The following is a 14,886-nucleotide window of genomic DNA, read 5'->3' on the forward strand; positions in this document are numbered from 1 at the left end:
GAAGCCAGGTCGAGTAGGAGATTCACTCTGGGCTTTCCCCCAGTGTTAGCTGGGGGAGAGTAAGTGAATTCAATTGGGAAGAGAGCATGTGGACCATAGGCCAGACGATACCAGTTCCCAAGCACAATATCCCAAGACCAGTCTGATTGATCCAGAAATGGATAGGTTTTCCAGTGAATTTTACATACAGCTCTCAGAAATTTTGATATGCCATCTGACAACATTGTTTAACAGTGTACTATCAGTTGACAGTATTCCAGACATATAGCAACAATCTCGATGGTAGTTTTGAAACCAGGCAAAGATGCACCATGTATCATATAGTCCGATCACCCTCATAATCAGGATGCCACAATATTTTGCCGCTAGAATAATGGCTATAATACACTATGATGAGGACAACGACCAGAACAGCTTTACAGTTAACTAGGAGGTAGTGACCAGACTAAAAAGCCAATAGCCATTCTTTTGTTAGATGTGCATGAAACACTGGATGAGGTGGAATGATCTGTTTTACTTAAGCCAGTTTGGTGTAGTGGTTAAGTGTGCGGAATCTTATCTGGGAGAACCGGGATTGATTCCCCGCTCCTCCACTTGTACCTGCTAGCATGGCCTTGGGTCAGCCAGAGCTCTGGCAGAGGTTGTCCTTGAAAGGGCAGCTGCTGTGAGAACCCTCTCCAGTCCCACCCACCTCACAGGGTGTCTGTTGCGGGGGGAAAAGACATAGGAGATTGTAAGCCGCTCTGAGTCTCTGATTCAGGGAGACGGGTGGGGTATAAATCTCCAATTCTTCTTCTTAATTTCTTGAAGAAGATGAATCTGAGGTGTTTTTGGAAGCCCCATAGACTGCCTGCCATGTTTACTGCCGCCATGTTCCCCAAGTCTGGCTGCCTCTGCCTCTTGGTGGTATGCATGTAGACCAGGGGTGGCCAAACTTGCTTAAGAGAGAAGAGCCAGTTTCGTGTAGTGGTTTAGTGTGTGGACTCTTATCTGGGAGAACCGGGTATGATTCCCCACTCCTCCACTTGCAGCTGCTGGAATGGCCTTGGGTCAGCCATGGCTCTTGCTAAGTAGTTAAGTGCACAGACTCTTATCTGGGAGAACCGGGTTTGATTCCCCACTCCTCCACTTGCAGCTGCTGGAATGGCCTTGGGTCAGCCATAGCTCTTGCTAAGTGGTTAAGTGCACAGGCTCTTATCTGGGAGAACCGGGTTTGATTCCCCACTCCTCTATTTGCATCTGCTGGAATGGCCTTGGGTCAGCCATAGCTCTGGCAGAGGTTCTCCTTGAAAAGGCAGCTGGAGTGAGAGCCGTCTCCAGCCCCACCCACCTCACAGGGTGTCTGTTGTGGGGGAGGAAAGTAAAGGAAATTGTGAGCCACTCTCTCTTCCGAGTGGAGGGCGGGATATAAATCCAATATCTTCTTCTTCTTCTTAACTTAAGAGCCACATAGAATAAATGTCAGATGTCTGAGAGCCACAGGACATGGACATTAGATGTCTGAGACCCACAAGACATGACCATCAAATGTCTGAGAGCCACAAGTCAGAGCGGGAGGAAAGTAAATGGGAGGGGAGAGGTGGAAAGAAAGCAACTTTAACTTTAAGTGCATTCTCCAAGCTGCCAGCTAGCCTGGCTTGGAGACGTGATTTAAAGAGACAAATGCGTTCTCTAAGCTGGCCAACAGGGCAGTGGGGGCTTCAAGAGTCACACAATCTGTGTGGAAGAGCCACATGTGGCTCCGAGCCACAGTTTGGCCACCCCTGATGTAGAGTATAAGAGCATGTTTTCTCTAGATGAGCCCCAAATCTGCTAAGGACAACCTAAGTAAACGATGCAAGAAGACGACAAAATAAATTAGCTAATTGCCATAGCAGGATTACTGGACAAAAGGAAAAACAAAACGGTTATCACTAACACTGCAATCCTAAATTTATTGCATTGAAAGGGCATACCCCTATTTTTAATTGCTCTGTTAATTACCATGTGAAAACCACTTATTTCATCGTGATTTGTAATCAGAAACATAATCACTGCCTCCAAATTGTTAAATACAACCCACAGGGATTTTGTATCTTGCCATTGTCATCATATTTCATTTGCCTTATTAGCCTTACTGTCATGTAACACCATTTCCCACAATTTAGAAAATATTTACACTCCATTTAAATGCAGCTGATTAAAAAACACAACAACACCCACAAGAATGTTGAAACAGTTAATTTATCCATCGTTGAAATGGGCAACATTTTGGGCCATGTCAAGAGGATGAATAAAAGGGAAAAAAATGGGTCATCACAATGGATTCTGATGAAGCATACCCCACCCAATTGGTGAAGATGCATGTGCAGAAGCTTCGAGTCTGCTCATTTTCGCAAAGGATCCCTTGCTGTAGTTGATATGCCTTTGTTCTCCCCACTACTAATGGGAGGTAAGTACACTTGACAGCTAGTTGAAGGGGCAATGGCTAATGGGGCAATGGCTTTCTGGGAGAACCAGAAAGTGTCAATGTGCTAGGGCTTTTATATAGAACTGTTGACTGCAGTCACCTGGAGTGATGTCATCTGCTGACATACTTGTGCCACTTGGGAAGGGACAGTGGCTCGGTGGTAGAGCATCTGCTTGGTAAGCAGAAGGTCCCAGGTTCAGTCCCCAGCATTTCCACTAAAAAAGGGTCCAGGCAAATAGGTGTGAAAAACCTCAGCTTGAGACCCTGGAGATTTGTGGGGAAGGAGGCCAATCTGGTTTTACTGCTAGCAGTAAATTTTAGGAGACAGTTGCTGAAATAGTTAAGAAGGTGAGGAGTGGGATCATGATAAAGCCTTGGCTGGCTGGGACCTATTCAGTGCCGATGAAATGTCACAGATTATATTGAGAATAAGTTCTTTCAGGGAGAACTTACATGCAGGAGTGTGACGTTACAGATTAATTTCTCATCTGCAGCCAGGTGAAGGTGACAGGATGAGAAAGAGAGACAGGTTTCAGAGGCGCATATAAAAGCCAGTTTCTTATCTGCTTTGGGCTAGCTGGTCAAAATTGAGATTTGATTATTGCACATGGTCTAGTTTCCCAAACATTCAAAAGCATCAGGGGCTACAACATACTTTCAATGAGAAAGCTCTGGAGAAATTTGAATTTTTAATTTATATCCCACCCTCCCCCCCCGAAACAGGCTCAGGGCGGCTTACATAGCATAAAACACAGATATTACAATAATATAATAACAAAATACCCCAATTGCAGCATAATTATATTTCTTAATTAAATATACTATTGCATTTAAAACCAACTGTTAAAGCTAACAATTTAAACCACAAATTAATTTTGTGCTACGATCTTGATATAACACAGTTTTTATATGACGATGGTAACATTCCACATTAAAAAGCCAGCTGGAAGAGGGTGGTCTTGCAGGCCCGGCGGAACTGGTTAAGGCCCCTACCTCTTCTGGTAACTGATTCCACCAGTGTATATCTCCCCCCCAACTTCAGTCTGCAGAAATCAGCAGAGAATGCCTTTTTGTGCCATGGGGATTTGAGTGAGGTGGATCCAACCATCCTCTGAGTTGCTGTTCTTCCAACTCATGTGCATCTTCTTCCAACAGAAGACCTACTTACTTTGGAAGGAAGTTCTTTAGATTGCAGGAAGGCTTTGCACCTGAAGCAGAGGAAAAATACAGTATAAGTATTTTCAGGGCTTTTTTTTTGTAGCAGGAGCTCCTTTGCATATTAGGCTGTTCACCCCTGATGTAGCCCATCCTCCTGGAGCCTACAGTGGGCCCCTGAATAAGAGTCCTGTAAGCTCTTGGAAGATTGGCTACATCAGGGGTGTGTGGCCTAATATGCGAAGGAGTGCAGCAGATTTACTGTATGTGGTCATTGGCCATCACAATACAAGGTTAAACGCAGTATCATAAAAAGTGGTCAAACAGAAATAAAGAATGGTTAAATAAAAATACAGAACAATGGGTTTAAGAACATAAGAGAAGCCATGTTGGATCAGGCCAATGGCCCATCCAGTCCAACACTCTGTGTCACATAAGGACATAAGAGAAGCCATGTTGGATCAGGCCAATGGCCCATCCAGTCCAACACTCTGTGTCACACAGTGGCCGAATACACACACACACACACACACACACACACACACACACTGTGGCTAATAGCCACTGATGGACCTCTGCTCCATATTTTTATCCAACCCCCTCTTGAAGCTGGCTCTGCTTGTGGCCGCCACCACCTCCTGTGGCAGTGAATTCCACATATTAATCACCCTTTGGGTGAAGAAGTACTTTCTTTTATCCGTTTTATTTTATTTATTTATTTATTTTATTTATTTATTTGGTAACTTATATCCCGCCCTTCCCACGAGTGGCTCAGGGCGGCTTACAACAAATAATAAAACAATAAAATCGAAACAAAGTTATTACATTTAAAAACAGACATTTAAAACCTAAAAAACCTTAAAATATTTAACATTAGAACTATACAGTATAATCACAGAAATCTGGCAGCTACATTTATCTAATCAGGCATAAGCTAACCGGAAGTTAACCTGACTGCTCAGCAATTTCATCGAATGCCCACGAGTTCTCGTATTGTGAGAAAGGGAGAAAAGTACTTCGTTCCCTACTTTCTCCATCCCATGCATAATCTTGTAAACCTCTATCATGTCACCCCGCAGTCGACGTTTCTCCAAGCAAAGGTTTAATATGCAAAGGAGTTCCTGCTACAAAAATAGCCCTGAGTATTTTAATAAATCTTGCTCAGCGGAGTGGCATACTTGTAGCACTGTCTTCCATGCATATCAACAGTGTCAACAGAACACTTAATATTTTTCTGTGTATGATGTAGTGAATGTTTTTTGCATGACCACTGATGAGATGATGGCATCATTTTTGCAAAAAATCCCTTGCTGCACTTGAAATGTCTTTGTTCTCCCTTACTACACTTAAAAAAAAAAAAAAGGAAAGGTCCCCTGTGCAAGCACCAGTCGTTTCCAACTGGGGTGATGTTAATTTCACAACGTTTTCATGGCAGACTTTTTACGGGGTGGTTTGCCATTGCCTTCCCCAGTCATCTACGCTTTCACCCCAGCAAGCTGGGTACTCATTTTACTGACCTTGGAAGGATGGAAGGCAGTGTCAACCTTGAGCCGGCTACCTGAACCCAGCTTCCGCCAGGATCGAAGTCAGACTGGGAGCAGAGCTTAGGACTGCAGTACTGCAGCTTTACCCCTCTGCACCATGGGGCTCTTACCCTACTACACTACACTTACGACTGCTAAATGGAAAATAAAACAAGAAGTGTGTGTTCCTCTTTTTGGATGCACGTCCAATAGAACTTGTATCACTGTGCTTATCGGCACAACACAATAATACACAGCAGAGTCTGCAGCTGTCACCGAGTTCAGCTGGAGGGAGAACTGGTTGGTGGAGCTGTCTGCAGAAATGGTGGCACGGCTTTGGAGAGAAGAGGCGTAGTACTTGCTTCCATCATAAAGGTATATTCTTCCAACCCATTCCAGCCCTGTCCCAAGAGGTTGCCGGATCCAGTGCCAACTATAGCTCGCGTCAGTGATAGAAACTCCTGTCACTTTACAGACCAGGCTGAGATTCTCTCCAGGTCTCACAGTTCCTGGGCCTGATGATACCAGCTGAATGTCTGAAAAGGCCCCTGGGAAAAAGAGAACATTGCAGTGAAATGAGAACATAGTCTAAAGAAGAGGTTTAACCAAACCCAGATTTCTAAAATTCTCATTAGTATATGCATACATCTTGGGATGGTCACCAAAGAAAAGAAGAAAAGGATAATTGCCATGATGTAGATGAAAAACTGGGCTCCCTGGAGAACCTGAAGCTCTGAAGTGAGGTGTAACTAAGGCTCATAAAGAGGTAGGACTTTATTTGAAGAAGAGTTCTCACAGACGCCTCCCAAAGCCTTCTGAGACATTTGCATGAATTGTTCCTCTGGTCACATATGACCTATAAAGCAGCTGTTGGAGACAGTCTCTCTGGATCCTTTTGATGTGGTCTGACAAATGGATAGAACTGGATAGAACTGAGGATCTGGTGCCAGTTCTTTTATGGGCCACTCCAGACAATAGCTGACTTGTATCTTCATTAAAGTACACGTGCACAAAACAAGTCAAATTAGGGTTGCCAAGTCCAATTCAAGAAATATCTGGGGACTTTGGGGGTGGAGCCAGGAGACTTTGGGGGTGGAGCCAGGAGACATTAGGGGTGGGGCCAAGATCAAGGCTGCGACAAGCATAATTGAACTTCAAAGGGAGTTCTGGCCATCACATTTCAAGGGACCCCACACCCTTTCAATGCCTTCCTTCCATAGGAAATAATGAAGGATAGGGGCACCTTCTTTTGGGGCCCATAGAATTGGACCCCCTGCTCCAATCTTTTTGAAACTTGGGGGGTATTTTGGGGAGAGGCACTAGATGCTATACTGAAAATTTGGTGCATCTACTCCAAAAAACAGCCCCCCCCCAGATACTCACGGATCAATTCTCCATGATTTTCTATGGGAATAAATCTCCATAGGGAATAACAGAGTTCCCAGCAGACATTTCCCTCCCCTCCCCCCGCTTTCTGATGACCCTGAAGCAGGGGGAGGGCCTCCAAACCAGGGGATCCCCTGCCCCCACCTGGGGATTGGCAACCCTAAGTCAAATGCAGCCCATAGTGATTTTGTATCTTCCCATTCTCACCATGTTTTGTTTGTCTCCTTTGCATTACTATCCTTTTAGTGCAATTTCTCATAATTCACAAAATAATCACACTCCATTAAATGCAGCTGATTAAAAACCCCCCAACAATCACAAAATGTTGAAACGGTTAATTTGTCCATTAATTGAAATAGGCCACAGTTCGGGCCGTGTCAAGTGGATATATAAAGGGGGGGGGAGGGGAAATGGGGCATCACACAAGAGCATCTTATCAAGCACCACCCCCTATCCCCAAATTGGTGAAGATGCGTAAGCAGAGAATTAGGGTCTACTCAGGATGGAGACAGAGAGGCTCTAGGGGTATTGTTCATTCTTTACTTGTTCACTGCATGTATAGATTGCCTCTCTCACAGATGCTGAAGATGACTTGCTGAATTAAAAAAAAAATAACAACAGGTTGGTCTGAAGCAACAGAACAAAGCTACAGTTCAGTGGCATTTTTAAGACCAACAAAGTTTAATTCAAGGTATGAGCTTTCATATATAAGCGCACTTCTCAGATACAAGGCTTTCAGATTTATAGCTCTTTGGTGCCCCATCTGGAGCCTTTTCTGAAATGCTGACACAGGGAAGGGTTTTTGTAGAGAATGTCTTTCTATGCCCTGGGGATAGGGAGAGAGGTGAATCCAACCATCCTCTGTGCTGCTGCTCCTACAACATGTGGCCCTTCTTCCAACTGAAAAGTCACTCAAATTGGAAGAAAGCTCTTTAGACTGGGGGAAGGATCCAGGCCTATACACAGGGCTTTTTTTGTAGCAGGAACTCCTTTGCATATGAGGCCACACCCCTCCAATGTAGCCAATCCTTTTGGAGTTTACAGTAGACCCTGTACTAGGAGCCCTGTAAGCTCTTGGAGGATTGGCTACAACAGGGGTGTGTGTGGCCTAATATGCAAAGGAGTTCCTGCCACAAAAAAGCCCTGCCTATAACAAAGGAAAAGTGGGGTAGAAACATTTTAAATAATTAATCAATACATTTTGCTTAATGATTTGATTTATTAGATTTATATCCCGCCCTCCCTGCTGAAGCAGATTCAGGGCGGCTCACAACAATGAAAACAATAAATTACAATAAAGCATCAATTCAACAATTCCAACATTTAAAACAATATAAAACAATAAAACAGTTTGGTGCTAGTATAAAATTAATTTTTGATGGCATTTCATGCTCTTAGGTATCCTTTTGTATTAGTGGAAAGGTGGCATAACAGTATGATAAGGCAACCATACTAGAAACACTGTCTTCGACCCATATCAACTGTGGCAACAGAGCTCTTAAGATTTTCGTATGCATGATGTGCTTTTTTAAAAATGAAAGTTGACGGGATCATGGGATCATTTGCACACAGGATGGTGGTGGCCACAAGCAAGGCCACCTTCAAGAGGGGTTTAGATAAAAATATGGAGCAGAGGTCCATCAGTGGCTATTAGCCACAGTGTGTGTGTGTGTGTGTATGTATATGTAAATCCGCAGCGTCTGCGCGGATCTCGCACCAACTGCTCCGCAGAACCCGGAAGAGCCGCAAAGTCCCGCAGCTTTTGCGTCACAAATGTAAACTGGTTTCTGGCGGTTTACATTTGTGACACAAAAGCCGTGGGACTTTGCGGCTCTTCCGGGTTCTACGGAGCAGTTGGTGCGAAATCCGCGCAGACGCTGCACGGTGAAGAGGCACGTTGCTCTGGGGTAAGCCCTGTGCGAAAACGCCCAGAGTGTTGGACTGGATGGGCCATTGGCCTGATCCAACATGGCTTCTCTTATGTTCTTAGGATGCCTTGCTGTGGTTAAAATGCCTTTGTTCTCCCACACTATACTTATGGCTTGTGCAAATGTTAAACACAAACAGAAGTCTGTGTTCCTCTTTTCTGATGCACGTCCAATAAATCTTGTCTCTCTGTGTTATACTGTGCTTCCCGGGCACAATAATACACAGCAGAGTCTGCAGCTGTCACGGAGCTCAGCCGGAGGGAGAACTGGTTGGTGGAGCTGTCCGCAGAAATGGTGATGCGACTTTGGAGAGAAGGGTTGTACCACTTTCTCCCATCATAGGGGTATATTGTGGCAACCCGTTCCAGACCTGTTCCTGGAGCCTGACGGATCCAGTGCCAGTAAAAATTCTGCACATTGAAAAAGAATCCTGTCACTTTACAGACCAAATTGAGGATCTCTGTGGGTCTCAGTGCTCCTGGTCCAGATGATGTGAGCTGAATGTCTGAAAAGGCTCCTTGGGGGAAATAGAGAACATTGCAATGAAGTCAGTACATCATACAAGTGGAGGTGTAGCTAACCCAATGGTTCTAAAATTCACATGGGGCATATACTTACCTCTCAGAGTAGTCACCAAGAAAAATATTAAAAAGATAACTGATTTCATGATGTCCTTGGAAAAAAAAAAAAGCTTAGCTAGGCAGGAAGGATCTAGCTCTGACCGAGGAGTAGAAGTGAGCCTCCTAAATGTCAGGTTCCTTTTGAGCTCATCTACCACCCCCCCCCCCCATGGACGTCAAATGGGATTTGCATCTTCCGGTGATCTCAGCCATATAATGATACTTCAGAAGCAAGGTTGAGTAGGAGATTCACTCCTGGCTTTCACTGGGGGAGATTAAGTAAACTCAATTGGGAAGAGACCATGTGGCCTGGACCAAAGGACAGACCATGCCAATTCCCCAGCCTGTCCAGTCTGACTGATCCTGAAATGGATGGATTTTCCAGTGAATTTTACATACAGTTCTCAGAAATTTTGATACACAATCTATCATTGTTTAACAGTGTGCTATCAGAGGACGTTATTCCAGACACATAGCAACAATCTCAGTGGTAGTTTCAAAACTAGGCAAAGATGTTCCATGCATCATATAGTTCGATCACCCTCCTAAATCAGGATGACAAAATATTTTGCCACTAGAATAAGGGTTATAATCAACCACAGTGAGGACAAAGACCAGACCGGGGTTACAGTTAACTAGGAGATGCAGTTAGGAGAGTATGAAATGCAGCACACTGTAGTAACCAAACTAAAAATCCAATAGCCATTCTTTTGTTAGATGTGCATAAAGCACTGGGTAAACCGCAATGATCTTTTTAACTTAATTTATTGAAGAGGATGGAGCTGGGGTGTGTGGGGAAGCCCTACAGACCACCTGCCATGTGCATTGCTCCATGTTCGCCCAGCCTGGCTGCCTCCCTCTCTTGTTGAGATGCATGTAGAGTATAGGAGCATTTTCTTCCCTCGCTCTTGATGAGCTCCAAATCTGCTATGGATAACCTAAGTCAAGGATGGAAGAAGAGGCCAAATAAAATAAGCTAATTGCCGTAGCAGGACTAGTGGCCAAAAGGAAATAAATGTTTGTCAGTAACACTGCAATCCTAAATTGATGGTGTGAAAAGGACTTACCGAGAGCCCTGGCACCCTTGTTGCATGATTCTCAGGACTGACTGGGTACAGAATTATGACGAATTGCTAATAAAGGGATGTAAAATTGCAGTTGTGATAATTCCTCCAGGGCAGCCATATTGCTGTTGCATCTTTTGATGTTATGGCTTATGATCTTTATTCTGGTGTTAATCATGGATCCTGTAAACTGTTTTCTGACTGTGGTGTGGAGTCTCTTTGTCTTGGTAAAAGTGTTAGTGCTCCAAAGAGCTTCCCCTATAGATTAGTTTGGCAATATACTAGAAAAATAATATCTCTCTCCCCCCCGGCCACCTTCAGACTGCAGAAATCAGCAGAGAATGCCTTTTTTGTGCCATGGGGATTTGAGTGAGGTGGATCCAACCATCCTCTGAGTTGCTGTTCTTCCAACTCATGTGCATCTTCTTCCAACAGAAGACCTACTTACTTCGGAAGGAAATTCTTTAGATTGCAGGAAGGCTTCACACCTGAAGCAGATGAAAAATACAGTATAAGTATTTCAGGGCCTTTTTTTGTAGCAGGAGCTCCTTTGCATATTAGATTACACACCCCTGATGTAACCAATCCACCAAGAGCTTACAGTGGGCCCTGGAATAAGAGTCCTGTAAGCTCTTGGAAGATTGGCTACATCAGGGGTGTGTGGCCAAATATGCGAAGGAGTGCAGCAGATTTACTGTATGTGGTCATTGGCCGTCACAATACAAGGTTAAACGCAGTATCTTAAAAAGTGGTCAAACAGAAATAAAGAATGGTTAAATAAAAGTACAGAACAATGGGTTTAAGAACATAAGAGAAGCCATGTTGGATCAGGCCAATGGCCCATCCAGTCCAACACTCTGTGTCACATAAGAGAAGTCATGTTGGATCAGGCCAAAGGCCCATCCAGTCCAACACTCTGTGTCACATAAGAACATAAGAGAAGCCTGTTGGATCAGGCCAGTGGCCCATCCAGTCCAACACTCTGTGTCACATAAGAACATAAGAGAAGCCATGTTGGATCAGGCCAGTGGCCCATCCAGTCCAACACTCTGTGTCACATAAGAACATAAGAGAAGCCATGTTGGATCAGGCCAGTGGCCCATCCAGTCCAACACTCTGTGTCACAGAAGAACATAAGAGAAGCCATGTTGGATCAGGCCAGTGGCCCATCCAGTCCAACACTCTGTGTCACATAAGAACATAAGAGAAGCCATGTTGGATCAGGCCAGTGGCCCATCCAGTCCAACACTCTGTGTCACACAGTGGCCAAATATATATATATATATATATATATATATATATATATATATATATATATATATATATATATATATATATATATATATATATATATATATATATATATATATATATATATATATTTGGCCACTGTTTCTCCAAGCAAAGGTTTAATATGCAAAGGAGTTCCTGCTACAAAAATAGCCCTGAGTATTTTAATAAATCTTGCTCAGCGGAGTGGCATACTTGCAGCACTGTCTTCCATGCATATCAACAGTGGCAACAGAACACTTAATATTTTTCTGTGTATGATGTAGTGAATGTTTTTTGCATGACCACTGATGAGATGATGGCATCATTTTTGCAAAGAATCCCTTGCTGCAATTGAAATGTCTTTGTTCTCCCCTACTACACTTAAAAAAAAAAAAAGGAAAGGTCCCCTGTGCAAGCACCAGTCGTTTCTGACTCTGGGGTGATGTTGCTTTCACAATGTTTTCTTGGCAGACTGTTTATGGGGTGGTTTGTCATTGCCTTCCCCAGTCATCTACACTTTCCCCCCAGCAAGCTTGAGTACTCATTTTACTGACCTTGGAAGGATGAAAGGCAGAGTCAACCTTGAGCCGGCTACCTGAACCCAGCTTCCACGGGGATCAAACTCAGGTCATGAGCAGAGCTTAGGACTGCAGTACTGAAGCTTTACCACTCTGCACCATGGAGCTGTTATCCTACTACACTACACTTATGACCGCTAAATGGAAAATAAAACAAGAAGTGTGTGTTCCTCTTTTTGGATGCACGTCCAATAGAACTTGTACCACTGTGCTTTTCGGGCACAATAATACACAGCAGAGTCCGCAGCTGTCACTGAGTTCAGCTGGAGGGAGAACTGGTTGGTGGAGCTGTCTGAAGAAATGGTGGCACGGCTTTGGAGAGAAGAGGCATAGCTCTTGCTTCCAGCATAGGAGTATATTACTGCAACCCATTCCAGTCCTTTCCCAGGAGGCTGACGGACCCATTGCCAGGAATAGTACTGAGTAGAGATAGAGAATCCTGTCACTTTACAGACCAGATTGAGAGTCTTTCCTGATCTCAGTGTCCCTGGTCCTGATGATGTGAGCTGAACACCCGAAAAGGCCCCTAGGAGAAAGAGAACATTGGAATGAATTCAGAGCATATTAAATCCATACAATTGGAGATGCAGCTAAACCAATGGCTCTAAAATTCTCAAAGAGGATATACTTACCTCTCAGAGTAGTCACCAAGAAAAATACAAAAAAGATAATTAATTTCATGATGAATGCTTAATTTGGCAGGAAGGATGAAGCTCTGACCAAGGAATCGAAGTGAGCTTCCTAAACGTTCACTTTCCTTTTGACCTCATCTCGCCCCATGGACTTCAAATGGGATTTGCATGAGTCCCTCCTCCTGTGATCTGGGCCATATAATGATGTTTTTAGAAGCATGCTGGAGTAGATTTGCTGCTGACCTCCCGCCAATGTTATCTGAGGAAGAGCAATTGTAGTAGACTGGGGAGACAGCAAAGGACAGACCATGAGAGTTCCCCAATACCATATGCCCTGCCCACTTTGATTGATCCTGAAATGGAGGGGTTTTCTGGTGAATTTCTTCCCCCCCAATATAGTTTTTTAATTTAAAAAAAAACTAAATAAAAGATTTAAAAAGATTAGAAGAATGTCATTACATATGAAGAACAATAAATAAATAGAACAGTACAGATAAATTATCAATAAAGTAATACAGGGCCTTATTTATATTAAGACTAAATCCTTTGCATCTATTTTAAGTAAGTTTGCATAACAATATCAGACTATGCATGTTATAGAGTAATCATGAACCCCCCCCTCCTTTCTTAAAGTACAGCAAAGGTTTGTAGTAATCATTAGCAGGTAATATACCCTGTTGAAATAAGTAATTTGTGACTGGGTACCGCATGGTGACAAAAAATTATCGTCGCTTTACTGATTGGGTCATGGAAGGGTTTTCCACTATTCTCCCTAGAATAAAATGATCCCACAATTTCTTGCACCATTGTGGTAAGGGTGGGATTGATTTATTTTTCCATTGAAAGGGCAAGTAGAGTTCTAGCGACTGATATTAGTGTCGTCAATATCTAATTTGTTCTTTTAGCATAGTTCTCAAATTTCCAATAATTCAATGATGCAGACACTTCTCAGAGATTTTGGTACACAATCTGATAACATTGCTTGTATATTAGCGGAGGGTGTTACTTCAGACGCATAGGAAGAACCTTTTGAAAGCAGGCAAAGATGCTTTCATGCCTGTAATCATATAGACCAAACATCCTCCTAAATCAGGATGCCAAAATATTTGTTACTCTTTTGAAACTATAATAAGGGCTATAATACACCACAATGATGGAAAAAAGATCAGACTGGTGTTGCAGTCCACTAGGAGATGCAATAAAGAGAATATTAGATACAGTGCATTATAGTAACCAAATTTTTAAAAAAAACCCCAAATCACTGTTCTTTTGTCAGTCTCTTAATGGGTGGATGGTAATTGTTTCTTTCTGCCATTTTGCTTGACGGCACCTTCCTTATCACTCTGTGCTAGCAGATAAGAAACTGGCCCTTGAGACCTACGGTACTTCACACCTTTATTACCTTCACCGGATTTACCTACGCTTGTTTGCTTTAGAATTGGACCCCCGTCAGTTAATTGGAGATAGGTGAACTCGATCCTGTAGTAGGGCTCCTTGAGAACACTGACCACAAAATCATAAGGTACACACAGCTTACGTTGTGTTGCCTTATCAAATGAACTTCAGTGAGGAGATAGGAACAGCAGCAGTCCGCCAGGGATCAACCCAAATATAGTGATGGAGGGAACCACCTCAAATGAGGAGTTCCTTTTTTATGCCAGCATGGTGTAGTAGTAAAGATCTGCAGACTCTAACTAGAGAACTGGATTTGATTCCACGTTTCTCCACATGAAGCCTGCTGGTTGATCTTGGCCTAGTCACAGTTCTGTAGCACTCTCTCAGCTCCTTCTACCTCACAAGGTGCCTGTTCTGGAGAGAGGAAAGAAAGGTGATCATAAGCTGCTTTGAGACTCTTTAGAGAAAAGTGGGGTCTAAAAACCTCCTCTTCCTCCTCCTTCCCCTCCATGTGAAAAAGCCACTGTAAATCCAATCTCTGTGAAACTAATATGCTACCTGTAAGGAAACATTCAAAAATATAATCTCCCATCCCAGCCTGAAGTTGTACACTCATTCTCCTACCTCAAACCTATCATTCCTCATTTGGTTGGACAGAGACTCTTTTTACTAGCTGGGAACAATATTTTAAAATGAACACATGAAGATACTTTATAGCGAGAAGGACCAATGGTCCTTGTATTAAGGAGAGCCGGTTTGGTGTAGTGGTGAAGTGTGCGGACTCTTATCTGGGAGAACCGGGTTTGATTCCCCACTCCTCCACTTGCACCTGCTGGCATGGCCTTGGGTCAGCCATAGCTCTGGCAGAGGTTGTCCTTGAAAGG

The 14,886-nt window shown here is 43.4% G+C and overlaps 1 protein-coding gene across 1 annotated transcript; it reads right to left on the reverse strand.

Moving 5' to 3' along the window:
* Window positions 1-22: 22 nt before the first annotated feature.
* On the reverse strand, window positions 23-10,154 carry LOC132584629 (uncharacterized). Its single transcript, XM_060256530.1, has 5 exons — window positions 10,129-10,154; window positions 9,875-9,999; window positions 8,609-8,958; window positions 5,353-5,616; window positions 23-49 (listed from the first exon to the last, which is right to left on the reverse strand). Exons 1-5 carry the CDS (start codon window positions 10,152-10,154, stop codon window positions 23-25), a joined length of 792 nt encoding a protein of 263 aa, XP_060112513.1.
* Window positions 10,155-14,886: the final 4,732 nt, after the last annotated feature.

Source organism: Heteronotia binoei, chromosome 15, assembly GCF_032191835.1.
Source record: "Heteronotia binoei isolate CCM8104 ecotype False Entrance Well chromosome 15, APGP_CSIRO_Hbin_v1, whole genome shotgun sequence".
NCBI classification, from domain to species: domain Eukaryota; kingdom Metazoa; phylum Chordata; class Lepidosauria; order Squamata; family Gekkonidae; genus Heteronotia; species Heteronotia binoei.

Bases quoted from the DNA above. Each gene is read 5' to 3' on its own strand.
- LOC132584629 (XM_060256530.1), bottom strand. From the start codon at position 10,154: ATGCAACAAGGGTGCCAGGGCTCTCG. The intron at 10,000-10,128 runs GTAAGTCCTTTT...TCCTTGACTTAG, and splicing joins CAAGGGTGCCAGGGCTCTCG to GTTATCCATAGCAGATTTGG. The intron at 5,617-8,608 runs GTGCATCAGAAA...AGACCTGGAGAG, and splicing joins AGAGACAAGATTTATTGGAC to AATCTCAGCCTGGTCTGTAA.